The following is a 27,804-nucleotide window of genomic DNA, read 5'->3' as shown; positions in this document are numbered from 1 at the left end:
CGGACCTGCCTCGCGCGAGCACAGCCCGCCCGGCGCATCCGGTCACGTGGCCGCGCGCGGGGGTTGCGTTTCCCGGCCCGGCGGGTGCGGAAGAAGCGGCCGCCTGTGCGGAGGCGACGATGCGCGTCAAGGTGCTGAGCCGCAACCCCGACGACTACGTCCGTGAGACGAAGCTGGACCTGCAGCGCGGTGAGCGCGGCACCAGGGCGGGGCCCGGCTCGGCTCGGCTGCCCGGCAGGGCCGAGGGCAGCGGCGGGGAGGCCGGCAGGCAGGCCGGCAGGCAGGCGCTGGGGTGTCAGCCGGCCCTGGCCAGCAGAGCTGCCCGCGGGGGCAGGCTGCCAGCCCGCTGCGAGCCGCGCGGGCCCCGGCAGGCCGCTGGCTTCCCCCTCCCTCTGCCCGGTCGGAGGCGGTAACGGCCGGCGCGCGCATGCGCTCGCGCGGCGCTGCCGTGAGGTGCCGTGAGGCGCCGGTGGGGCCTTGGGACGCTGGGCGGGCGGGCGGACCCTTCTCGCCGTCCGTTGAGCCCCGCTGCCCGCCGGCAGGCCCGCGGCTGTCGGCGCCAGGCGGCGGTGTGCGTGCGGTGGCCCTCGGCGGGCCTCGGGGCTAAGTCGCCGTTCCGGTACACCGGGGTTGCCCGTAGTAATCTTGTAGTTAACACTGTTCCTTTCCTGTTACATTTCACCCCATTTCTTCCTTATCCTTTTTTAAAAACTAGCGAAAACCCTGTAGATGTTTCACATTTTTAGATGCAGCAGCTCTAGCCTGGTAGGTGGGATGATGACTGTCCGTGTTCCATTCTGCTCATCCTCTGTAGAGCTGACCTTACACAGTCGTGTGGTTTCACCTCTATAACATCACAGAAATGAGGTTTAGTTTCCACCTAGTGTCAGGAATAAGTCTGTAAAATTGCCACCTTTTGTCAGAAAGAGCAGGAGTAAAACTCTGGGCATCTTGGATGCACTAAATCAAACTAATTTGAGCACAACAGTAGATCTGTATTAAATTGCATATGTTTAATTTGTTTGAATTAGAGGTAGGTGGCTATGTTGTGCAAAGTAGTACCATAACTAACCTTTTTCTAGTTAATTGTGGTTATATACTTATAACATGGAAAAATATTATTGAAGTTACACACTGAGACAGTAGCTGAATACATCTTAATTTTCTAAGTGGGATTTGTGTGCAAGATGTTAAATTCTCTGTCATGTTATGGAGTGATACCCAACTCCATTTGTTGAGAGATTTTAGAGGTTTTGATATGCATTAAATAGTCTTTGGAAACTAGTAGACTGAACCAAGTATCAATTCTTAATGAACGATCTGTTGTCTGTTGCTCTGCTGACTTTTCAACCTTTTTGCATGAAATGCAATGAAAGAGACAAAAAAAGAGAAGCACAATGTCAGTATCCGCTGTCTTTCCCATCTTACTGTAAGATGTATCTATGCAGGCAGATGCAGAGAGAGCCTTGCTTGAAGTTCGCGGTAAACACTCCCGCCTGGGAAACCAGCTAATGTTAGCAGAGGACCTAGCTAATGAAACCAGTGAGTCTCATTTCAGAGCCAGGGCCGGCTTGCAACTGGCTTACTGGGAAGAGAGCTAGGTTGCCTTTCTTTGTGCATGTCCATGTAGCTGTGTCCTTTCTGTGTATGTTAGAGTTTAGTGGTAGGAGATTGGTAGTGTGGGTGGTTGTTTCGGGTTTTTTTTTATCTTTGTGGTTGTTGAATTGGTTATTTTTTATAACAGTTGCAAAATATCTGCAATTTCCAGTTTGTGTGTATTCATTATCTTCCCTTGAAAAGGATACCACAAAATTTCAGTTATTTCAGACTCTATTAACTTCACACTTAAGTGGGCATACTAGTGATCCCATGGAACAATTTCAAAACAGTAGGAATGGAAAAAATCTTACTGTTGCAGAAAATTCTCCCATGGCAGGAAAATTAAAGAGAAAAGCTTCAGAATTCAACTTGCCGTGAACTACACTACATAGCATGGGATTTTAATGTGTGTTTTGCTCTTACTGTAGTTCCAAGAAACTATGACCCGACATTGCATCCATTTGAGGTTCCACGAGAGTACACAAGAGCTCTTAATGCAACAAAGCTAGAACGTGTGTTTGCAAAACCCTTTCTTACCTCACTTGATGGACACAGAGATGGAGTTAATTGTATGGCCAAACATCCAAAGAGTTTGTCTACAGTGCTGTCTGGAGCTTGTGATGGAGAGGTAAGCTGCATTTGCAAACCACAACAAACAAGGTACCCTTCTTCCTTCTTCTCTTTTTTCTTTTTTTCTCTTTTGTATGTTTTTTTTAAATTATTAATTATTTTATTTTTAAATACCCCCTGCCTACTTTTCTTTTGTGTCTTGGTTTAGCATGATACCCTATCTTCTCTCAGAAGGTGCGACTTACCCAGTTTGGGGCAGTGTTTCTCAAACTGCAAGTTGTAATCTCCCAGCACACAAAGGCAGTAGCTTTCAGCTATTCAGCTGTGAGCAGAGTGTGTGACATTCAGTTCCTCAGGATGGAGCAGTGAATGTTAATGTTTACAGTCCAGTGTGATTGTTTTTTGCTGCCTACAGGATCCCCTTCCTCCCCTTGAAGAAGTTAGGATGCTGCAGACTAAGAAGATTACATAAAGTCAAATGAGCCAGGGGGAAGGGGAACAGAACCAAAAACTTTTTTGAATAATAATTTATCATATTGCCTAAAAAATACTAACCTGTATTTGTTAGGTTATTTTACATAAATACTACAAATAGCAAGCAAGGGCACTTTAATCTGAGTCAGCTGCAGAAAAAAATTGGCTTTTTTCTGTCTTCTCTGTCCTCTCTCACTCCTACATTGTTCATTGGATAGTACTTGTATATTTTAAAGGTGTCTTCTGGGTAGCTGGTTGCTTTCTGCTTTTTATAGAAGGTGAGTATGTCATGCACTAGTTAGTAACATAACTAGTTACTAGTTAGTAAGGGAGATTAACATTTTCAGAGAGGAGGGAAATACATTTATAGGAAATGTTGGCCAGATTTCTTTCCCGATGATAGAACAAGTAAAACACATACAAATATAAAAGCTGACCTCCATTTCTTTGTTTTTTTTTTTTTAAATGGCCCCAAATGCTTTGAAACCAAAACCTCTGTGAGAGGTGCACATCTATATAAAATGTAGTAAGCAGCAGGACTGAAAATGCTCCATTAGTTCCAGAGGCTATTTCCTTGTGCTTTTCTCTTTAGAAGGGTGTGTTTTTGCTAAAATTATCACTGCTGCTATCTTTTAGCCAGAATAGTTCAAAAATAGGGGAATGCAAAAATACGGTAAGTATACAGCTTGGGTGCAGGGAGGCGGTAAGAAGGAAAGAGCTGCCTGTTTGAATGGTTTTTTGCAAGAAGAAAGTAATAGTTTTTTTAACATTACAAAAAATTTGGCCAGTGTTCAAGCCAGCTGTTGCATTTTGTTTTAAGTGTGATGTCTTGCACTTAAATTTTGAACTGCAATTGTGGGCTATAGAAAACTTAAATAACAACAGAATGCTTTTCTGTTTTTAACAGGTTAAAATTTGGAACTTGACCAAGCGACAGTGTGTTCGTACTATACAAGCCCATGAAGGCTTTGTTCGAGGCATGTGTGCTCGTTTCTGTGGTACATCATTCTTTACTGTGAGTATAATGTGTCATCTTAGTACAGTGAAGCAGTACAGAGTGCCTGTTTACCATCTGTTTTCCAGTGAGCAACTTACTCTCTGCCATACAATATTTAAATATTACATAATATTTATTAAATAAACTTATTAAATTTGTCAGTAAACCTGACAATTCTATTTCTGATGAATTTTTTTTTTTATGCCGTGATATGGATGTTATTCAAGACTATGAAAGGGATAAACAGCAGAAAATTACTACTGGATGGTTAGCTAATTAAAAGTGGAGTAAACTAGTTTTCATTAAAGTAGTAGATAGATTATGTTCATTGAAAGATGTACAAACATTAAAAAGTAACCATTTGCATATACTATGATTAAAGATAAGCTGGTTCTATGTTAATTAAGCTGTATTAACATATATCAATTGCAACTGAATCAGTTGCATGGAAACCATCTGGAAATAGTATGTCTTACTGTTTGTATTAAAACAGTTTAAGATGATACAATAAAAATAATTGGTTTTGAAGACTAGAGTGTCCTGAGGGTTTGCTTCTTTTGAGCAGTGCATAGAAGAGCAGTTTTCACTACATATATTTATCTTTTCTGAAGTACATACCAGGTCATGAGGATAGCAGTTAAATGTTTTTTTGCTATGACTTCCCTTGCATCCTAAATGACTCCAAATTAGAATTCCCTTTTGGCAATCCTTCTGCCTGAAAATGGATATGGGGAAGAAGAAACAGTAATAGCTTCCTCTCCTGACAGCACTAAACATATATAGCTAACATTTTTTTGGCCAGTTTACCTGATCCAAGCCACTGCACAGCCATGCAAAAGCTTGTGCTGGCAGAGTGCAAGTGGTGGCATGGCATTAGGAATGGGCAACTGGAGCAACTGAGATGGAAAGTGCTTGTTAATGGTTTACAAGCTCATCAAAATGACTTCCAGAAGATAATTTGCAGTTTAAGGTGCCATTTGATTAAGAATCACAAAAAGTAGCCTAGAAAAACAGTCATAGAGTTCTAGCTCATATTCTTCCTATTTGGCCCTGCAAGTATCTCTTTTGGAAACTGGAAAAGATTCATGGATCGAGGTGAGGACAGTTGACCAGGCGAAGGAAAGGTGGTGGTGGGGGAAACAGTGACAAACAGGAAATCAGTTGCCACCTTTCACAAGCAGGCAGATCCCCAGACAGTCTCTGAGCAGCGGCCACTTTGGAAGTCAGCCCCTGCCTCCCCTTTCTTCTTCCATTGCCCCAGTTTTTATTGCTGAGCTGGATGTTATATGGTATGGAATGCTCCTTCTGCCTATTTGGGTCATCAGTTGCACCTTTGTCCCCTCCCAGTCTACTGCCCACACCTGGCCTGTTGGCTGGTGGGGGTGGTGGGCAGGGATGGTGACTGACAGAGTGTGTGTGGGGAAATGCCTTGACACTGTGCAAGCACTGCTCAGCAGTAGCCAAGACATTGGTGCCTTATCAGCACTGTTTTAATCACAGATCCAAAACACAGTGCCATATGGACTGCTATGAAGAATGTTAACTCCGTTCCAGCCAGCGAGGTACGTGTACCTTCTCAGTTTCTAGTGAAATATTATGACAAGGAGAACTAATCTTCAGCTTGGAGGTGGAAAAAGGAACAGTGAAGGCAGGAGAGAGCACTTCTGTGTATGTCATAGACCATTCTCTTTTGAAAGGCTGCCTGTACTTGATTGCAAAGCACACCTAGTAAAATAAACAGAATGCAGTTATGTAAAACTGTACATGCTTTCTCCAATGTTTCAGGTTGGTGATGACAAAACTGTGAAGCAGTGGAAAATGGAGAGCCCAGAATATGGAGAAGAAGAACCTATTCATACAATTATTGGAAAGGTAGTAAATCTCAGTTTTGATTTTTCTCACATCTCTTCTTTTGAATTAAGTTTGAACTGATTCTTATCTTGCTTCTGGAGGAGAGAGAAATGGTTTGATATAACCTGTTATCAAATGGGTTGTAAGGCGATGGCATCAAATTTTATAATGGCGTTTTAAAAATATCTTCACATTTTTATTGCATTTATTTTACATTTAACCAATAAGGAATATCTCAAATGCTATCAGAGACTGCTTAGATCTGTCTCTGGTAATCATCCCTTTCCTGCAAACTGGACAGATCTTTCTGTAGTCTCTTTCTCTTCAGATGCGTGTTGTCAGTGCTTAGTTGCATTGAATAACTTTCTTCCCTTGTCAATACCTCACAGCCTTTCAATACAAAATTGTAACTTTATATCTTTTTGACAAAAGCAGACTAAAAATACATACTTCAGCACTTGCAATTTATGATAAGCATATTTTAAGAACAACATTAAATGCTTTTTATAAATAGTTTGAAACTCCTTGATTATTGTAATGCCTGTGGAATCTGTTCAGGTCCCTACTGAAAATTTGTAGTTGTACCCTTTGAAGTCAGCTAGGACTTTTAAGTGGGCTTCTGATGCTGACTCCGTTGTAAATTAACAAGAAATGTGTGCACGTTAAGTCTGTACACAGAAAGCTAGTCTATTGTGTAAGGGTGCATCTGATAAGACCTGGTTTCTGGTAGCAGTGGTGACTTGGTTTTCAGTAATATAGATGAATAAAACATGACAGACTCAGTATGCATTGAGTTTGTTGACCTTTTTGTAACAGAACATACTTGCATATTTATGTACGCAATTGGTTTTGTAAATTGTTTTGGTTGAGTTTTTTTGCTTTTCCTTTTAAAGACAGTGTATACAGGAATTGATCACCACTGGAAGGAAGCTGTTTTTGCCACCTGTGGCCATCAAGTGGACATTTGGGATGAGCAAAGGACAAGTCCCATGTGTTCTCTGACATGGGGTTTTGATAGCATAAGCAGTGTAAAATTTAATCCCATTGAGGTAATGTTTCTGTTATATATTCTAAATCAGTGTTTTTCTTGGTCAGTATAAAATCTTAAACTCTATTAACACCATCTTTAAAGGCTTTTTGCAAATTTAGATTTTGATACATGTTTTAACATAATATTTAGGGAGGTGTATACATATACTTCTATGGCTATGTTGTTTTGGAATGTAGTACCACTTACTTTCATCTTCTTATCTTTTGTCTCTGTTAGTGGGGAGGAGCAGAAAGAAAAGTAGGGTGATCTCTGTTCTGCCCACAGCAGTACATGTCCTGTACCTCACTCATACAACGTAGCTGTTACGTGGCTGTGGAGATCTCATGTTCCAGTACTGTACTCCCTGTGACCAAAACTCCCCCTCCCTATGGCAAAGCAATTGCATTCAGTCTTTTGCAGCACTTCCTATATATCTCTTGGCTGGGCTGTGTTCATAGATGAAATGTTTCCGAGGAATTGCTTGTTACTTTGGAAGTAGAGATGACTTGGTGGATCCTGAATTTTACAGGGGAAGCTATTTAAAATGTTTGTGCTGAAAAATTAGCTGCACAGAAAGAATGATGAATAATTTCCTTGACTGAAAAAGCAGCCATTTGACTACCAGCTTTGTGAAATAGCTTAAATATCTAGTGTAAGCTATTAGTTTTTAACCATACTCTAGAAGTGTTTAGAAGACCATACACACTGGTTTTGTTGGTTTCTTTTTTTAGACATACCTTTTGGGAAGCTGTGCTTCTGACAGAAATATTGTGCTGTATGATATCAGAAAATCAACTCCATTAAAGAAGGTAATATTTTTCTTTTTAACAGAAGCTTATGGCACTAATAATCATACTAAATATGTAAATAGTCTGTAACTGTTGATGATAAAGGGAAGCTCTGAACTGTGAGTTCACTGAGGTTTCATCATCTAATTTTGAGTCTTGTAACAGAGTTTGAATTAATGTTGGGATTTAAACCATGTAGAGTTAGCAGGGCCCTTTTCTGCATTCAAATGGGCTGTCATGCTCACTCTGTTGTAATTCTTGATAAAGTGCCTGACCTGACAGCAATTTCACAGTAAGGACTTTATGTTCCTATATTGCATTCTGTCTGTGTATGTGTGATTTTTTTCATTTATTTTTTTTTTTTTCTTCTCCTTGCCAGGAGGAAACAAGGTAATTTTAAGGCATTTTCTTTCTACCATTGGAGAATCTTGCTCTGCAGTTGAAAAGGTTTTTTTCTTTTGCGTGGAGATAAACCCTTCCCTATGCACCTAGTATAAACACTTAGAAATCCTTTGCAGTGAAATCAACATTGTATTTATATGTAGAATTTACCAGTGACGTGAAGATTCCTATTTATTTTTAAGAGAATGTGTACTTATTTAAAACAAGAAACTAGTAATTCATACACACATATTAACCTTGATCAGTTTCAGTGGTTTTGAGCCCTAGAACTACCTTAACAATTTTCTTTTTGAGATACAATATTCTGGCTTGTGAATATACACTTAAGTGTCCTTCTGGTATGTTACGTAATGTCTGTAACAACACTGGTCTGATATATGCTAGAACACTCTAATGGTTCTTAACTTAGTTACAAAATAGGAGTGTTGTTGGCATTACAGTATTTCTTTCCCTGTGCCCCAGCAATTTTTAATGAAGTTTCATTTGGGTGACTGAGTGCTTATAAAAAGTCAGTGATGCCAGCTGGAGACCTGAATGTCAGAGTGAATGCAGCCAGTGCTGTAGATCTGCAGTTACAAGTTAAAAGGATGTAGTTTGAGCCTTTGTGAACTGTTTGAGTCTAACAGAATTTTACATATACACATATACTAAATAATAAAAAATATACGCACGTGTATACACATATATATGTGTATGTCATGTAGTAAGCAGCATGCTTAGGTGCATTTCTTGCTGTAGGAGTGGCACATTGATGAATACTTTCTTGCATCTGTGGGTGCAGTCTGGGTTTCCTGCTTGGGATAGGGATGATTTTTCTGTGGAGGCCTGGGCTGGATGTCCATTTCCACATTGAGAGCTAAGAGATCTGTAACTCCGAAGAGAAGGGTGCTGCTTAGTAGATCTACCTTACCTCTGTGTGGGCACTGGCTTCTAGCACTTCTGTGTTCCTGGTGTTTGGTCAGCAAAGCAGCTCACACACTGCCCCAAATCAGAACTCAGTGGGAGTCACTTCCTTAATAGAAATAGAGTACAATCTTCCACATCATGAAGCAGTAGCTCCCTTGCCTGTTTGTCCTGTCTGTGATTTTCAAAGTCTTAAGTTTCAAAGAGGGATGGATAAGATGGTGAGGTGCTGCCTAAGTGCAAAGTAAGACCTAGTCTAAAAAGGCTGGGAAAAGACGAAGGGAAGCACTGCTGCTGCATAACAAGGGGAAGATGTTTTAATGGAAGTTGGTACACTTTAGAAATGTGTTCTTCGTTCTTATGCAACATGTGGGATCACAGAAAAGCTTAGTGTGTTTTAAAGATCAGCTTTAGCATTTAAACAGCTGTTGGGACTGTGTTGTCTATTGCTTGTAACATTCTTAGCTGTTCATCTCAACCAAATACCTTGTAGGTAGTAGAGGAGGACAGATTAATTATTTGTATTTTGTGTTAATCTCAAAATCTCTGGGCTGACAGTCTTTGTAATCAAGTGCTCACAGTTAAAATAACTAAACCAAGACAGCCAAGTCTTCAGGGACTTCACAACTTTGACTTGTCTCAATAAGGATTTTTTTCTTATGAAATGACTAAGTGTATCTAGAATTGATTTAAAAATGGTGTCAGAAGATGGCTCTGCTACAGATTTAGATCGTTCTGAAAAGCCATTATTAATGTATTTACAGCAACTTAAATCACTTCCAGCCCAGGCTGCATTACATGGTTGTTACTGAATATAATGCTAGAACTGTACAGAGAATCCTTTTCTTAGGCGCTGTCTTAATTCTGAATGCCACTGCTGAAATAAACTAAAGGCGTGTAAATTTCAGGGAAAAAACAGTGAAGCAAGATGCTGAGCATTGACTTTGACCAAACCTGGCCCCTTTTGAAAGAGATGGATTTTTCAGCAGTATTAGAGTTATATTTCATGACATGAAATTTATTATACATATAATGTTTTAACATTAATCGTATACTCATTTTGTAGCAGCTGAAAAACTTGGGCAGGGAAGAATAAAGAACCCTCTTTATTAGCTTGCCAGATATGTGCAAGGTTTATTACTAGAAGGACAATATAGAAATCTGAGCAAATTCTGGTTGTCATGTTACTGTAAATACAGGGCCTTTCCATGGCCTATGCTTTCACTAAAATCGATTTTTAAAGTAGAGATCGCTTTAGACATCTGATGATTACATTCAGGTGTGGATGCATGTAGTTTCTGAAAATGAGTATTTTGCAGTGCAAACTTGATATTGAACAGGATAGTGTCACCTAGGAAATGAGGACTTCCAGAGAATGAGAATCATGGGAATATGCACACATAAAATCACAGTCTCTTTTTAGGGGGGGATAGGTAGATGTCATCACTATTAACTTTGAGATTGTGTTCATTATTGTAAAAGTTATATGTATGTAAATTTATGGTGTTTGGTATAGTAAGTTGAGAACAAAAATGAGTTTGGAGTACCATAGTGTTATCCAAATGTCAGGATTTTGCAGTAGGATTGTGGCTGGCCTGGAGCATTGTGGAAAATCCTTTTTAGAGATGTTCAGTTTGTTAATAAGTTGCTCTGTAATTATACAGCTACTTTGTATCAGGCATACCACTTGGGATTTATTTAAATACAATGGTTGAAAGCTCCTCCAAGACTCTGCGGAAACCAAAGTTTTTTGTGTTGTATGGGGTGTCAGATGACCTCCTCCCTGCCTGCCCTTCTCCCACAGGGGCCTGGCTGTTACTGCCATAGCTATTCCCCAAGGCGACTGCATCCGACATACAGCTTCTTAAGGCCTCTTGTCTAGTCTGCTGTTAGCAAAGCAGAAGGGTCTCACTAGGCTGTCATCAGCTGCCTTCCTCCTGCTTCAAGGCAAACTGGCCTCTTTGTAGCTGTACGCTTACTAGCAGCAAAGAAATCTTATGAATCTGTAGCAAATGATTCACTGCTAATACGGTGATAGTGGTGAGTAGGTAACAACACAGTAACTTCTAAATGCGTTGCTTGGTACCTCAGCGAGAAATGGCAACTGTCCTGGAGAATTTATGAACTGCAATTTCGGAGATAAAATAGTGAAAGGATAGTAATAACTGGAATACTATAATTGCTTTGCAAATGCTGGTTCACAGCGTCAGTTAATGCCTATATCCCTTGAAATAACCATTTAATTAGGTGTGTTTATAGATGACTTAACTAAAGGTTCCTGTAAACATGATGAAGTGAAATTTTTCAGAAGTTGCAGGTTTACATGTTGACGACTAACGTGTTTACATGTTAAATGACCACTTAGAAGAATTTACTTCTAAGGTGACTTACAGAGGAAAGTGTAATTGCTGTGTAGCACAAAGCAGTGAGCATATGATGAAGGACAGGAAGTGCCTGAGTTCTAATTCTAAGGAAACATTCTGTTGTGTCACTGTACCTCTGCCATAATTCTGCATCTAAAAGGTGCTTGTCTCGTATAGGTATAGCAATTTTTGAACTATAGTGAGTCTTTTACTGCCTATAACAAGGTATCAATGTGTAAATAATCTTTCAGGTTATCTTGAACATGAGAACAAATACACTGTGTTGGAACCCCATGGAAGCTTTCATTTTTACTGCAGCAAATGAAGATTACAAGTGAGTGTGACCTTGCTTTTTCATAATCCTGCTAGTTATATGTTTAATCTGTATCTTGGTGATTTATCATGCTAAAGTAAGTTTTTAAAGAACTTCTTAAATGCTAAATTTGAATCACTTAAGTAATAGTGTAGAGAATTATAGTCACTAATTTAAAAAAAAAGAAAAAAGAATTGATAGTAGATTGCCTCTTTCTGTATTTCAGTAACTAGGGGGAGGGAAACAGTGTAACAGAAAAAATGCAGCTGAACCAATGCAAGTGTAACTTGCAACAGCACCTGGAAAATAAGTACTATTGGTCCAGTTTGAGGCAATATCAGTGTTTTATTTTCTTGCCAGCTCTTGTAAAGCTTGATATATTGTACCGATCAGCTATTTTGATGAGAACACTTCTTAAAAAAAACACCAAAACCCTACAAAACCTAATCTTTTGTGAAACAGCTCCAGATACTGTAGTACTTATCCTTTCAATGCCTTAGAGCAATTTTTTACTTTTGAACAATACTATTCATGTGAACACACCTAATCTGATACTGAAAAGGCTGTCTGTTCAAAACTAGGCCACTGCAAAATCTGCTCCATATCTTTTTTTCCAGGAAGTCAGTGATCTAACAATAGATCACTGTTTTCTTCTAGAAGATAAGAATTCTATCACTTACCTTAGGGCTGTTTTTTCCAAGGAAATGGGATATGGCCCAGACCTTAAAAGTGGGTGTTGTATCTAATGTACTGCTTTTCACTTATTTTGGTTATAGTATGGTAAAGCTACCAGGCTGCCTGACTACCAAATCTGTTTGTTTACATGGGGTTTTTTGTTTGTTTGTTTTGTTTTTTCCCTTCTTGCTAAATTAAAAGTGGTAGCTGTTACTGTCAGGGCAACTGTCCCGTGAGCTAAAGCAGTTTCTGTTTGCCATTACACTCATATCAACAATGCACATGCAAGTGTTAGCTGATTATATGGAGTAGTGGTTTTGAATATCATGCTAGCACACTTTTTCTTGAGGCATTTAAAGGAAAAAGCAATAGTTGCCAGTAAGATAGTGAGCAAGAGACACTGAATTAATTCAAGTTATGCATTCGTCTGCAGCAGATCTTAATATAGTAGTTCTACTAAACAGTGTATCTTAAACGGGTTTCAGTAAATGCTTTGCCTGTAAAGCATCTTTGCTTATTGGCACTGGACAAATTAACGATCTGCTCAGTTGTTATGCCTTGCTGTGTATCAGCGGGCTTGTTGATTCAAAGGGAGTACAGGTAGACCTCACCTGAGCTTTGAAGTGCTTAAGAGAAAACCAGCTGTGGTCCAGCAGTTGCATGTTTATTTTTAATGTAATGCTTTTCTACAGATAGTGTGCTCTGCTGAACCAGTATCTCCATATGTTGAAGAATCAGGCTTTCTTTGGACTCTTACATTGTCTGGCCTATAGGCAGTTGGGCAGTGGGAAAGGGTGCCAACCAAATGAGAACTTCATAGTAGACTGAATTACTAAGAGTTCCCAATATCTAGAATCCTTGCAGTGTTGATAGGCTTGCCATAATGATGCGGAGATGCTTGTCCAAGTTTGGGTTGTATACTTGTATCTGAAGATGGAGTAAAGGAGGACAGTGTGGTGGCTGGAGAAATAGGGTTGGTCAGTGAACAGGTGGTGAAGGGAATAGTCGAGACTCTGTTATTTGACAGTGAGCAAGAAACCTGGATCTGATCCAGTAACTAAAGCCTCTGGTGAATAAACTTTTTCCAAGCCCTAAACAATGCCTCATTCTTTCTTTTCATGTGTTATGAGCAGTTTTGAAGAGTTCCCTCTGCAGTATGGGTCTATGCTGAAGTGTGGTTTATGTGTAATTAAAGTAGCTGTTCAGCAAAAATGTACTATTTACTTAGGAGTTGTTAAGGTATTAAGCTGTTGGTGTATTTATTTTAAAGCTTATATACTTTTGATATGCGCTTTCTTGAATCACCTGTGATGGTGCATATGGATCACGTGTCTGCTGTTCTTGATGTGGATTACTCACCCACTGGGAAAGAATTTGTCTCTGCCAGCTTTGATAAGTCTGTCCGCATTTTTCCTGTAGACAAAGGTCACAGCAGGTGAGTGACTTTACACTGTTTTCTCTTCCTGTTGTTCATTCCAGTGACCTCCCTCCCTAGCCCTCAAAATTCTTATTTCATTCATTAACGTCTTCATTGGGGCATTCATTTCCTGTGAATACTGGTCATGTAGTTGGCAGATAATTCTGGAGTATGTATTAGAGTAAAACTTCTGCTTAATGGGTAGCAGTATTTATGCAGTTTTGGATTAAAATTGCAGTGGATTATTGCTCTTGGGTGTACTTAGTTGTATTTTTCCAAGATGATTCCCATCTTATTTCCCTCTGTATATGTATTTTTAATGTTTTTAGGTCACTTTGTACTATATCTGTCACCACTTAAGTTTGCAGTGCCCTACACCATTGTAGCATTTTGTTTTCTAGGGATGGCTTCATCCTATATGCGTGATTGCTAAAGACATTACTTGAAAAGCATTGTTGTATGAATTCCTGAGGATCAGTTTGGGACACTTTTGTGATCCATTTCAGTACACTTATTACCTTTTGTTCATATTTTGTTAACCAGGTTTTGATTCATGTGACAATGCTTTGAATACAAGTCACTTTAAATTAGTTTCTCATGTAAGATTTCATGAGGCAGTGTATTAAATATTTTGCTGACATTCAGATTGGATCTACAGTGTCTCCATTATTATTTTTTTTTATGTTCAGTTTGATGAAAATTGAAACAAGTTATCAGATCTGTCTGGTATTATTTATTTTTCATAAACCTACCTTCATTATTCTCTGTTGTCAGTTCTTCCTCTTTTTTTCTTAACTTTATTTTACTTCTAGTTGCCTTCCGCTCTCCAACCTCGCCCCCCTAAAAAGTTCCTACTAGGTCAAGTTCTAGGTGGTTTGAGGAGTGGAAATGTTGAAATATTGATTGATAGAAGAGTATATTTTTATATTGATTGATGCAGTTATGTATGCATTATTTAACATAACTGTTTGTATGGTCCTATAATGCTCCTACATTAAAGATTGAGAGGGACTGTTTACCTTTTCTTTTATAGCAAAACTACAGGTAGTTTTCATTTTCTTCCTGTTTTGCAATAGTATTTTAAATATAATCGGGTAGTGGAGTTCCTTTGTGGGTTTGCTTTGATTTTTTTAATTCTTGCATTATTAAACGATATGGTTAGTAGCTCCTGTGTGCTACAGACTTTCCTTTCTATGGAATAGTAATGTTCACAAAAGTGGTGGTATGCAAAATTAAAATACATCACTGAGGGGAAGTTTGCAGACCCCATAATGCAGCAGTAAAAGGCTTTATTCCACACTATAGCAGATTGTTGCCAAGGCCTATGGAATTTTCCTTTTTGTCCCCCCCTTTTTTTCCCCTCTTCTGTGTGATGGCCATAAATCTAGTGAGGAACAGCCTTATAAATGAAGAGCTAGCCTCATATAAGCTGACTAGAGCATTCTGGGACAATTCAAATTCTTCAGAAGCTGGGCATTTTCAGAATTGCAGTTTATATTAATCCCATGGAATCGAGAAAAGTCTCCAAATGAAAGATGTGATTCCACTTGGAAAACTGAGAGGGCAGTTAAGAGCATCTATAAAGAAGAATTCTGATGGTGTTCCAGTTTTGACTTTTGATCTCCTTCCAATCTGAAGAACTTCTAACTTCTATTGCCTTCTATTTTATTTTAAAATGAAAATTTAAATTAGGAAATTCATTACTCATAAGAAATAACATTTGTTATGAAGTGGATTAAATTTAGTACATTCTTGGTAAACAGAACTGGTTGTCTGTGTGAATTTTTTAAATGACAGATCGAGGTTATTTGGCCATGTTTTGTGTTTTTCCTTTCCCTGAGAATGATAATAAGTTGTGCTGATAGCAACAGGAGGTGCAAAGGCTGAAAATTCAGAGTAAGGAAAGAAAAAGTACTTAGTTACCCAGAGGTGGGTGGAGAAAAGGTTTGTTGTTAGGCCAAATAGTAAGATGAAAGTAAACATAGAAATGCTTATGGAAATGCATATGTGCATACACACTATTAAACATCAGCATCAGCTGATGTGAGTATTAATGTTTTCTGAACATACTTGTGCTCAGTCTTCCACATGGTTGTTCTTGTTGAGCATCACTTGAGTGTGAATTACAAGAGGTGGTTAAGCTTAGTAATGCTTATTTAAGGTGATACATTGATGACTTCTGTTTTTCTTGCAACGCCTCCATCTCAACCCCTGGCCGGTTTTTCCATGGCTCTTAAATAGATGTTGTTTCCATATTCCCTTTCCATTAGTACTTGGATTTTACTTGTAAAAATAACTAAGTAACTTGTAAAAATAGTTGCCAGAAAGGTGTACTTAGTCCTATATTTTTATAGCAGAAATAAAATAATAACTGTATGAATAATATTGTTCTGCTTGTTTGGTACATACTTAATGAGAATTAGATAAGAGATTCATTTAAATAGTTTTTTAAATGTAACATAGAAAAACTCAACAGGTGCAAGCACTTGTTAAGCAGGAGTCTGATCAGCAGAAACTAAATGTAGTTAAAGCTTTAATAGCCTCACTGCTCTTCTGAATCCTTTTCTAGTTACTAGCTGACACTTACTGAGTTCTTGTTTGCAGGACTGGATACTTTTCTTTCAGTTTTTAGGGTTTTAAAATTTTTCTTGGGAGTCCTTTAGACAATGATAAGGCAGTCTATGTTTGAGGAAAGGAGGGGAATTACCATGAAGAGTAGCCAGCCTACTGCCGTGTCATAAATGGACAGCTGGAGGTGTTTATTTTCTCTTTTCTTTCTTGTTCATAATGGTGGTGCCAGATTCCTTGGCATCCATTCTTCTGCAGTCCCATTCTGTAATGCTTAAACTGTGTTACAGCATATTAATGAAAATTATTTGGGGGATGGTATGCATATCATATTGTATATCCATGGCATATTTTGCAAAAAATTATTCTTTAGCTATTTACTGTAATTTCTATGAAAGCACTTAATTAAAAAGCATCTTATCCTAGGTGATCCTTTATCAGTCTAACCATCACACTTCATTTGAATCTATATATAAATTTAAGATCAGCGCAGCATTTAAAAAATGTCAGGTTTTTGTGTTTTTTTTAAACAGAAAATAAGTTTTGTCTTGAACAGGATGTTTTCTGCTATTTGAGAGGTAATGTTGGTGGGAAAAGTGATAGATCTTTTAAAAATGTTTTTCTGCTTTAGGGAGGTGTATCATACAAAACGAATGCAGCATGTCATCACTGTAAAATGGACTTCAGATAACAAATATATTTTGTGTGGCTCAGATGAGATGAATATTCGTCTGTGGAAAGCTAATGCTTCTGAAAAACTGGGAGTGGTAAGTTGGATTTTGTTTTTTTGATATCACAAGATTTGTTTTATTTTTATTACAACTAGTTAGCCTATTCAACTTAAAAATGTGTTTCTAGAGGGAAAATGTAAAATTATAGTTTGACTTTTGTCTTTAATTTGAAAACTGGTATGTGCAGTATAGCTCATTGCATTTACTGCAGCTTATAATAATAAAATTACATCCCTCGTTATTGATACACAAGGTGACTTTTTTTGTGTGTGTCTTGTTTAATGTTACCAATAATCATCAGTTCTGACTAAACTAGATTATTTTACCTGGGTGCTACAGGTGAACGCATCCCTTTACACCAGAGGAAAAAGCAATGAAGTCATTCTCCTGGAGCTTAGGCTTACTGCTTTTAAAAATTTTGACTGGCATGCGACTGCTTCTTATGCAGTTCATACTGTGATAAGCATATGCATTGTAAAATAGACCATTTGCACCAATGCATAACTGAGATTGTCATTAACCTATATAACTCTCAGATACTAAGTGGGCAAACCAGTGTGGTGTCTGAAGTCCATTTCATTCAACGTAAGTCTGGTTGAAGTGTTCCTAGTAGGAACAGCATCAGTCTAATTAGATGCATCTTTTTGGCTGCGCTTGTTCACATGTTTATGTACAGACAAAGCCAGAATGTTCTGTTATAGTTACCACTTGCCTATATTTGCCTCCACAGTTGTATTAAAGTATTGAATGACTTCGGAGAGTGAATTTGATGCTTTGTCTGCTGGGAGTAATTCATTTATCTACCTTATATATTGCTACAGTATTTTGGAGGTGCTTATATTGCTTTTTCTGAGCCCATCAGCATAGTTGTCTCAATGCTTGGAATTTTTTTCTGCTTTATCTTGTGGAAGATTGAGGGGGAAGGAGAGGGAAGCTGTAATTCAGGGAAGAGTGTTGTATGGTTAAGAGGATGGATGTATCGCGTAGTTATGTCTAGGGCTGCTTGTGGTTACTTGAAGCTCCATCAAGTTACAGTATCTACATAGGAGGGAGGGGGAGCGCGGCTCAGACAGGTGGCAGGCGAACCGGAGCTGTAGGAGTACTTAGGGCTACAGTGCAGAATGGGGTAATTCATGGGCTGTTCGCTCTGAAGCACTGGGTATGGAGTAGCACAGCTAAAACAACGTGTGTATCTTTAGCCGTGGCCCACCATAGGTATTTGGAAGTCCTGTTATTTTTCTCATCTTTGTTGTAGAGCTATAGAGGAAAAAACCCCGCAACTTTGTAGCCTGTGCAGTATTTGTGGTTAAAAACTACTATTTAAGTTGAATTTATTTGATGGAATATCTCTTCTTTTGTTGAGGATGCCGGAGGTTTTTTTTCTGTTCTGAACTGGTACTTGGGATTTTACTATGTAGTGCTTCAGTCAAACATCTAAGTATCAGTCCCATGCTTGCTAATTTTAAGACTCCACAAAGCTCATTAGAGACTTGACTTTTTCATTCAGCTTTTATGTTGAATTTGCTTAGAAAGTCCAGTGTTGAGCAGAAGTATTACCTGTTTTCCTGTTTTATCTATATGCTCATGGCAGTGCCCTTTTCACCTGGTTTTACAGTATTAACTGAAAGTTTCTCTCTTTTTTTCACAATATTCTTAGTGAGAGAGCATGTGGTCTCTCTCTAAGATGATGTTCTATAACGATTGTGTGGTATTTTTGACATGCATCTTTACTCTGCCCTTTGTGTGAAGGATAAGTGGGTAAAAATAATGTTGAGAATACATTTTCATATAGAATGATTCCTAATACATTCAATTGTAACCAGAAAATTCACTTTATAGAATACTAGGTGGCATTGGCTCCTCTTCTTATGAAAAAGTAAGGGTACTTGGCTCTGCGAAGTCATAGGCAATCCCAACTACTCCTGCAATGTAGAAATATTACATACCAAAAGGACAAATTAGTTATTGTTTAAGTATTCAAAATGGAGAGTGGTAAATGACATTCTGCTTTTTTCTGTAGTATTTGCATCGGTGAAAACTGAGCATGGATGGGTCTAGAAAAGGCACTACCAGTTATGACTGTTGGGTATTGGATATAGTCTGAACATTAATACTCATGTTTCTTGACCGGATGGCAAATCCTGTATAAAATAGCCCCTTTTCCTTTTTTGTTGTTGTTTTTTTCCTCCTATGTTGTTACATTGCTGCTGCTTGACATGCCTCTTGAGGCTGTGCCTGTGAATCAGTTCTGCTGTTGTGGGACGATACAGGTGCAGCTTTTGTAGCATGCACGGGTTCAGGGTTTGTAAGAATTTCTGTCAAAGCTCTTAGGCTGTCAGCTCCCAAGAGAACTAAGTCAATAGCGATCTATAACACACAGGTCAAGTGGCATGTGTTTTCTTGTTTATTTGGGGTGGTTTTTGTTTGTTTGTTGGAATTGTGGTTTAGGTTTTTTGTTTGGTGTTGGTTTTTTCACTGTCAGAAATGAATATCATTTCATCGTTTAGAATACAAAACTTGCCATCCTATCTTAAAAAAAGCACCTGCCAACCTCAGAAGACATCTTAGGGAGGCAAAATTATTTAGAAATACAAGAACTTACAAGAGATGTAGTGAATTACGTAGAAAAACTGCTTGCATATCACATGGATGATGCTAATGAACTTGTAAAGAATTATAAGAATAGAAAATGTTTTACATCCCTATATCTTGTGCGGAAATATGTTCAAGCATGATGCTGTGGAAGCCTTGAATTTCACAAGACAGAGTGTGGATATTGAATTAGTAACTGTCCAAAGCTGCTATAGTTGTTAAAGTTTGTTGGTGGCAGGGTGTGTGTGTGGTTTGTTTTGTTTGTTTTTTTTTTAAAGGACTATGAAATTTTGTATTTCAGATTTTTAGAGGGTAATTCTTGCTAATAGGACTTAAGAGTGTAATCTTTATGGCTTATCACATTCTTGGATACGCCTTGGAAATGTTGCTTGGATTCAGGCAACTGTGCCAATCCTTGTTCGATCCAACCTGGTAGTTCCTGTGATTCTTAATGTTTCAACTGTTAACGACTATTTACCAGGTTCCACTGTTTTTTGTTGGTACCTGCTCCTTTTTTAGGGATTGGTGTTCTTATCTTCATAGACATATGCTTGCTTATTTTATAAATGTCCAGTTCTTCCACAGTCTGTAGCTATTTTTTGAACTTTTCAAATATTCAAAACTGAACATTCAGTAATTCTGTCGGAAGTGTCAAAATATGTCTTAAATGCTTAGTTGCTTGGTCTGCTATTTTTCTTTGCCAAGAAGATTTGATTGAATGACTCATCCAAAGGTCACTGTATTTCTGATATAATGCTAACATCTTGTAATACATTGTATTTTAAGATGGATATTTTTGGGGTGGGGATGGATGGATGGAAACCAGCATCCTGAAAGAGAAAGAAAAATGGTAATGAAACATTTTTTTCTTTGGTGAGTACTTAGCCTTACTTGTTTTTAGCGTTGCTGGGTTCCCAGGAAATTATAGTGAATGTATAGTACTTATGTTGTGACTGATGAACATTTATCCAGTTGGAAAGTTGTACTTTCTGAACCGTGGCTGCCCTAGCAGTCATCTGTTCTGACATGCATGTTTCTTTTTCTTTTTAATGTATTTGGCATCACACTCATTATTCAAAATCAGTGAAACATTAAAGTAAGAATAAAAGTCTGGAGGAGCCAGGGGCATGCTGTCTCTCCACTCTGCTGACAGTTAAGTCTCTGTGGCTTTTACGTGGGTGTAACAAAACCCAAATCTCTCTGAGTTACTGCAGAAGTTGTTTTAAAATAATTTGCAATGTTTAGGTTTTTAATAAAAACTGATTAAATAATAATGATGATTAAAGAGAACTTAACAAGTGTTATTTTTAAAGCAGTAAACATCTAACTCTGCATGTCCAGAAGCAAAAGACTCAAACAAGACTTTCAAGATACTGCAGACTGTACATAAAATTACATTTAAGTATGTTTGAAGCTTTTTGTGCCTGCGTTCTTGGAGAGGTTTGTGATTTCTGAAGAGGTAAACGACTTCAGTGTTTGAGGAGAAGAGGAAAACAGAGCCTCATCTGAGTGAAAAGGCTAGAAAAGCAGCAGTAATAGAGTAGGTTTCAGTTACTAGACTAGAATTAATCCAATTAATATGAAGAAAGGGTATAGACTGGGGTTTTTGGATTGTAGTGAAAGCAATGAACCATCAGTAAAACTTCCTGTTCTTCAATCTATTGACACGTTATAAAGAAGCCTACACCTGCAGTTCTTAGAGTGCAAGTGCATAGTAACTTTACTTCTGTAAACAACAGCTGTAACATTTGGTACTGTTACATTTCCAAAGTAGATGGGAATGAGAACAGAGCACTGGACAATTGAAGAAGAAAACTTTCTGCTTGGGAATGATTTGTATTTCAGTAAGTGTAAAACTGGTGTGAGGAGTGAGTGTAGCAGTAGTGGAGCATAGGTTTGCTGCTTTCTTACAAGATGCAGAAATAACAGCTTTTGAGTAAGGCCTGAAAAATCTAGGAGAAAGTGCAGTTACAAGTCCTGTTTTTGATCTAGCAAAGTGCATTAGCAGGAGTGCATCAAAGCTATCCAATTATATGCCCTTTCAGTCTGTTTGTAGTATACAGTTCCATTTTGTGAGATAAGGCTGATAACAAGCACTACCAGATACTGTGTGACATGGCATTCTCTTTGTAGTGATTTTGTGTTTGTGATTCCACGCACATGTAACTTCATCCTTTTAGCTATGATTTTGTGCTCTACATCTACATTACCTTTCTTGTGTTGTCATCGATTTAAATGTAAAGAAGCCTAAGTTTTTGGTCCAAGGAAACGAGGAATAATAAACTTTGTGCAATAAATTTAGAAAGGTGTTTTCAGCAAAGCAATGGAAAAAACATTAAATAAAGACAAGCCATGGTGTAGAAAACTGCTGGGATATGTTTGCATTCTAAAAATATGTTGCATCTGTGCTCTGTCTGCCTTAACCTAGAAGGGTGACCTGGACAGGATAGATAAACAGCCATTTCATATTCTTATGCTGAATTACAGGTGTCTAATAGTGCGGAGTTTTAAATACTGCACAGTACAAATACAGCCCTCTTTAAAAGGAAAATTTTTTGTTAAAGGTGATTTTAGCTCTTCAGTCAGGGCTCTGGCAAAATGCTTGCCTTCCTTCTGCTTCAATGGGAAAAATAACCAGCCTCTATCATTTGGAGGCAGGAGAGAGACATAGGCAGTTTACTTGAGGACACATTTTCTTATTGCTGACAACTTGGTTGCATTTTAGAGTTCTTTTTCCCCCTATTTCACTCTAGATATTTGCTGTGGAGTGGCACAAATCAGCTGTCTTTCTGCCACATAATTTCTGTTTCCCTCATACAGGAAAGAAGTTGCACATTCACTTTTAGAATGTATGCGAAAAGGGTTATACTTAATTTTGAGCCTGTCTTCCACTCGTGATGTCATATAAATACTAACATATTGTAGTGTGTTCTGGTGTCTCTGTAAACAAGATTTTTAATCCTGGTAATTGTGCTGTTTATAGCATCTTCTCCAGTTCAAAACAGAATGGGAAGTAATACTGTTTTCTTCAGCTGTTTACACTGACCTTTATAAAATCACTTGCAAGAGAGAGGCTGGAATTCAGTGCATTATTGCAGTTTGCGTTCTTAGCTATCTGCTGTCTCTCATAAATAGGCAGAAACTTGTCATTACTTCAGAATTTTCTTTTACTATCATGTAGATGAAGGTGTGCTTGGCACAGCCTGGTATATGGGGTGTTAGCATTCAGTAGCTGGACAGAAAGTCACTGCCTACATGTCTTTCTGTATAATACCACATAAAAATAGAATCAGGCTCAAACATAACCACCTCTTAATCTGTATTAATTTTTTAAATAAGATATTCTGGATGTATCTTTAATTTACGGATTTACCTCTTGCCTGCAGAATCGTCAAGGTTATGCTAAATCGACAGCAATTTGCTCTTCTTAAATTAAAGGAAAATAATTTCATTTAATTAAAATAAAAGCTATTTAATTTGTATTATGTTAGCAGTTTTCTGCAGAGTAGGAACACCTGGGATTTATTGAGAGTGAACCAGCTATTCATCTTGGCTCACTGGAAGGAATTTCAGTAAAGGGCTGGGGGAGGTAGTTTTAGTGAGTTAAGATCATAAAATTTACTCACTTGCAATGTGAGACGTCATGACAAGTATAAATAAAGCAGAAGTATTTGTTTTTTACGAATAAGAGGGTATGACAAAACAGAGATTAAGAGCATTATGTATGCGATGCCTAAATAAGAATTTTTTGAGTAATTGAGCAACTCTGCATTTGGTACCTGGTTTCTTTATTGTTCCAAAGGAGAAACTCCTTTGCCATATGTTTTAGTAATACTTGCTTTCAAACCATTGATAGTATTTCAGGCCAAAAATACCTGAGTGTGATATTTACTTTTTCAGGATTTAAATATTCTAACAGAAATCACTTCAAGAAGTGACCTCTAGAGTGGAGAAGAAATAGCCATTGCTGATTTAAAAGGGGGAAAAAAGCAGGCTTTGTGATAATGTAGGTGGAATTTCCAAATCCTGGTATGTGTAATAAAGTTGTGGGGTTTGTTACTGCTTTTTTCCTTTTCTTGTCAGTGTCTGAAACTCAGGTTCTGTTTTTTTCTTGAGAAAGTGAGAAATTAGTGAAACTGAGTCATTTGGAAAGCTGAATAAATAGAAGTTGCCCGAACTATTAATTTGCTTTTAGTACTTCAGGTGCAGGTAGTAGTGGATGAAATAAAGGTGGGATGGCAAAACACTTGTGCCACTGCTTGTTTGAAAATATGAAGGGTTGTAAGATGTCTGAAATCTTGGAGTTACAGAGTGTATTTTGGGTGGGAAGGTAGGAAGAAGAGGATAGGATTATCCTCTGTTCATATTTTAATATTCAACAGATTTTCTGTTTATGTGAAAGCTCACTAGTCTGAAATGCAGCTGAAATTCCCAGAGATCTGAGCAAATCCAAAGTACATAAACTGATATATGCCCTTGTGAAGCAGTGCATGCTTTAAACAAAAATACAGCACAATTTTTTTTTTCCTTTTGATAATTAAGCATTAAGACCTAAGGAAACATGCCTGGTAAAAAAATAAAATAAAATAAAAATCCTCTGTAGGTTAGCCTTCAGGAAAAGGCATTTCTCACTTCAGTGGTGTTAATGGTGACTCAGACATAATTTTAAACATGGATGAAACTGAAGTGTTTTGTGGTAATAGTAGCTCACCTGTATTTCAGGTGTTTGTGGTACTAAGATGTTTTTAGCTGCATGATGAAAGTTGAAATTTGGTGTGTGCCATGTAGTTAAGGTAATTCTTGAAATCTGGTAGGTGCACTGTGCTTGCTAATGGATAAAAGTGCTGGGTAAGATTTAGGCCACCTAAAGAGCTGTGTGTAAAGCTGTTCATGAAGACAATTCATTTATAGTATTTGTACTTACACTGGGTGGTGATTAAAATGTCTGCAAATCTTTGTTTCACAGCAAAAGTTGATCGTGATTATAGGTTAGGAAAGCAGGCGGACTCTGATCAAAGAGGTTTTACTGTCAGCTATATGTATTCTCCTTTTTCTACAGCATATTAAAACCTGGTTTTCAGGGAGTAAATTCAGTTGCTTCACTGAACTTCGAAACTGTGATAATGTTTTGTGTCTTGTCTCTTTCCGCGCCCCCCCCCCCCCCCCCCCCAGCTTGCACCACGTGAGAAGGCAGCTATGAATTACAATCAGAAGCTGAAGGAGAAGTTCCGGTATCACCCACAGATCAGACGGATCGCTCAACACCGTCACTTGCCTAAAAGTATATTTTGCCAAATCAAAGAGCAGCGTATCATGAGAGAGGCTCGTCGGCGAAAGTATGTCTTCATCTTCTGGCTTTGTTTTCTCTTGATCTTAATAAAATGCATCACTGCTCTGCTGTAGCAGCAGTGTATGGGAGTGGTAGAGCTAGTGTGTGGGAGGAATGAGTATGAGCTACTTTCAACATCTGAATAAGTGATCATGAACTACTGGATTGATTAATATTTGATTATAAGGAAAATACAGACAAGTGCCAGTATTGGTGAGGACTGGCTGCTTCCCAAAAGTACAGTGAAGAAATGGAAGTAAATACCATGTTGGAAGGAGCCACAATACTGTTAAGCATGACATGATGCAACAATGCAGTAGAAACAGAACGGGCTGTTTTGGTGTGTGGGGGGTTTTTTTGGGGTTTGGTTTGGGTTTTTGTGTGTTTACGTTTAGGGGTTTTTTTTAATGCCAAGCTCCAGGGTGAATGTTTTCTGTCACCTGGGTCATTGCCATATTGGAATTTCTAGGAGCAGAAGGTGGCATACTTTGCTGTAGCCATTAAATTAACAGTAAAACGAAAAAGGGGAAAAAGGGGTGGGTTTCAGTCATCTTTCTCAGCTGAAAGCCTCTACAGACTTGAGCAGCAAATCCTGTTGACATGAAAACCAAGTAAGCTGAGCTTCCAAGAAAAGGCTCAGTTTGAAACTTTTCTGAATTAGCCAATGTAAAAATTATTTTTCAAAGGGACAAGCCTTCTTCTCAAAGGAGGAAGTACACTGCTTTCAATTAATAAAAGCAGAGCAATTCTTCATTTTTTTAAATTACTTTTTTTAGTTGTAGGATATCTCCATTAGTAGCTCGAGGAGGAAGCTAGTATTTGTTAGATCTTTGTGCTAACTACTGAACTCCATGTTTTCTTGGTTTTTGTTTCTAGGGAACTGAATCGTCGTAAGCACAGCAAACCAGGATCTGTGCCGCTTGTGTCAGAGAGGAAGAAACATATTGTAGCAGTAGTGAAATAATTGTTTTCACATGTAGAAAATGTCACAATAAAAGAAAATGTCACAATTGAATTGAATCCACTGTACAAAATTTGATGGATGCTGGTAAGACAGCATATGGCTCCAGAAATGTGGCTTTTATTTTGAGTATATGCATACTCTGATTTCTCAAGTCGTCTGCTTTGGGCAGTTGTAAGAATTGGCCCTGTAATCCTTTATTGCCATTTGCCTGTCTATTACTGGCCCAATGCTGTGTGTTGCGGTGGAGTTTGACCCTTTTGATGGAAAGTGGAAGATATCTGTAATTCCAGTCCTATTCCTTGGTACCACTACTACAAAATAAGGATGAATTAGATTCAGATTTGTCAAAGGCAAAAAAACTTGGTTCTGTGTAGACTTATAAAATCAGTTGTCCTTATGCTGGTTTTCTTGGGTTTTGGCTTTTTGGTGTTTTTTTTAAATAAACAAATCTAATAAAGTAAACAAGTGACCTTAAGGCAATGGACTCTAGATCTTGATTATTCCAACTGACAAATATACTGCATTATACTTATTACAGTACAATATATTATTTTTCTTTTATCCAAAAGGAATTCAACAGGATTCTTGGACATCTGTAAACATATTTAGTTTTGTTCTGTTGCCTTAACTATTTTTATATGACTTGACAAAACTTCAGACTGTTGAAGTTGCTAATTTTAATGACATAGTTAAGCTAAAGAAAAAATATACTTATTTAAAACTTCTAAAATCTGGATGCAAAATGACGTAAACTGTATGAGCCAGAGAAACTTCTTTACATGAGACTTATAAGGCTTCTATTTTAAGTTTATGTAAGACGAATAAAAGCTTCACTTTTCACAAGGTACCTGTAGCCCGAAATTCTTTTACTTTTCGGGAAATGCTCTGATTCTCTTCCAGTGGGATAAACTTATCTTTTTTCTGAAGATATTAAGGTGATCAGAGAACTATGCTGGAGTTCAACTAGGCCTTCTAGGCTGAAGGCTTGTCTTGCAGAAATATGAGACCTGTAATAACCATAATGTTGCTTAAGATGTTCCATACAAAAGGATTTTTTAAGCCTTTCCACTACTATGCAGTCTGTAACTACACTCCCTCCTACCCTGAGTTTATGAAAAAAAAACCCAACAAAAAACCAAAAAAACCCCAACCACAAACCTCTATTAGAGTAAACTTTATAGTTTAACTTTTTTTTAATCTGGAAATTGAGCACTTTGAGCACTTGCCTTCATATAGCATCCTGTTTAATGTATCTATTGATGCTAACAGCCATATGCATTTCTAGTTCTTACTCTTTCACTTGTCTTTTTCAGCACTGCTTAGGCAGGATTCCTGGATCGTCATGGCAAAATTATGGCTGTTTGGTGTTAAGAGGCCATAATTATCTCGTACTGTCTGGATGACTTACCTTACAGGGTTGATGCAGGAAGAGAAGCAGACCTGAAGAGCTATAAGTAGGATGGTGAGAAGCAGTGGAACAGATCAGGGAATAGACTGGTGCTGGCTATGTGCCAGTTGTACTAATAGTGCACTGTGCCAAATACAATTTTTACTTCCTGAAACACTGAGAAAATTGAGGGAGAATGTGCTGTCCAAAGTATGGCTTGTGACACAGCTGTAGTCCAGCCTTGCACAATTTGCAAAACCAGACTAATCTTCTGGAATGTGATTAAAAAATTTCAGCCTTGTCGGTTTAAGCTTGGGTTGATGTAGTTACTGTTGAGTCATGATAACCTCTGATGTGAACCAACCCTGCTGCTTGGAATTTATTGTCTTTGGTGAAGAACTCTGAATGTAACCAGAGAGTTTTCAGTTCTGAAGTTCATTTGGTTACAGTGTGGTATTGGTGTGGAGCTCTACTTTATGAGCCATGTCCAAAGGATCTCTTCATGTTCAAAGACCTTTGTGTACTATTGCTTTCAAACAGGCCCCCAAGTGGAGCAGCTCAGAGGATCAGGATTCGCTAAAAATGTTACTAAAGGGATTGTAACAGCATGCTGGAAAAAGGAATTGTAAAGTTAGAAGGATACTTGGAGGTTGTGTATTTGGATAGGAATTCCTTTTCCAAATTTCATGGGTGTGGTCTTACACAGAGATCTCAGTCTTGTCATCAAGTGGGGCACCCTCCTATCATTCCAATAGAAAGTCTGTTTTCCAAAATTGAGTCTTGCTGTGACTTACAGAAACACGTTAGGTTGTAAAACCAGTGTAGGTATGGGCTGGGGCTCTCTGGTTGGA

The 27,804-nt window shown here is 38.2% G+C and overlaps 1 protein-coding gene across 1 annotated transcript; it reads left to right on the top strand.

Annotated features, from left to right (window-relative positions):
* The first annotated feature begins 29 nt into the window (after window positions 1-29).
* Window positions 30-26,413, top strand: DCAF13 (DDB1 and CUL4 associated factor 13). Its single transcript, XM_055798698.1, has 11 exons — window positions 30-189; window positions 2,028-2,227; window positions 3,551-3,658; window positions 5,426-5,512; window positions 6,385-6,540; window positions 7,253-7,330; window positions 11,229-11,311; window positions 13,236-13,400; window positions 16,582-16,717; window positions 24,446-24,609; window positions 25,479-26,413. Exons 1-11 carry the CDS (start codon window positions 120-122, stop codon window positions 25,564-25,566), a joined length of 1,335 nt encoding a protein of 444 aa, XP_055654673.1. The 5' UTR covers window positions 30-119; the 3' UTR covers window positions 25,567-26,413.
* The last annotated feature ends 1,391 nt before the right edge of the window (window positions 26,414-27,804 follow it).

This window comes from Falco peregrinus, chromosome 3, assembly GCF_023634155.1.
Source record: "Falco peregrinus isolate bFalPer1 chromosome 3, bFalPer1.pri, whole genome shotgun sequence".
Taxonomy (NCBI): domain Eukaryota; kingdom Metazoa; phylum Chordata; class Aves; order Falconiformes; family Falconidae; genus Falco; species Falco peregrinus.
This window is presented reverse-complemented; position numbering and strand designations above follow the sequence as displayed.

What these genes read in the sequence shown, in the direction of transcription:
- DCAF13 (XM_055798698.1), top strand. Translation starts at nt 120, where the DNA reads ATGCGCGTCAAGGTGCTGAGCCGCAACCCCGACGACTACGTCCGTGAG. An exon ending in CTGGAGCTTGTGATGGAGAG is followed by an intron (nt 2,228 to 3,550) that starts GTAAGCTGCATT and finishes TGTTTTTAACAG; the next exon opens with GTTAAAATTTGGAACTTGAC. An exon ending in GTGGTACATCATTCTTTACT is followed by an intron (nt 3,659 to 5,425) that starts GTGAGTATAATG and finishes CCAATGTTTCAG; the next exon opens with GTTGGTGATGACAAAACTGT.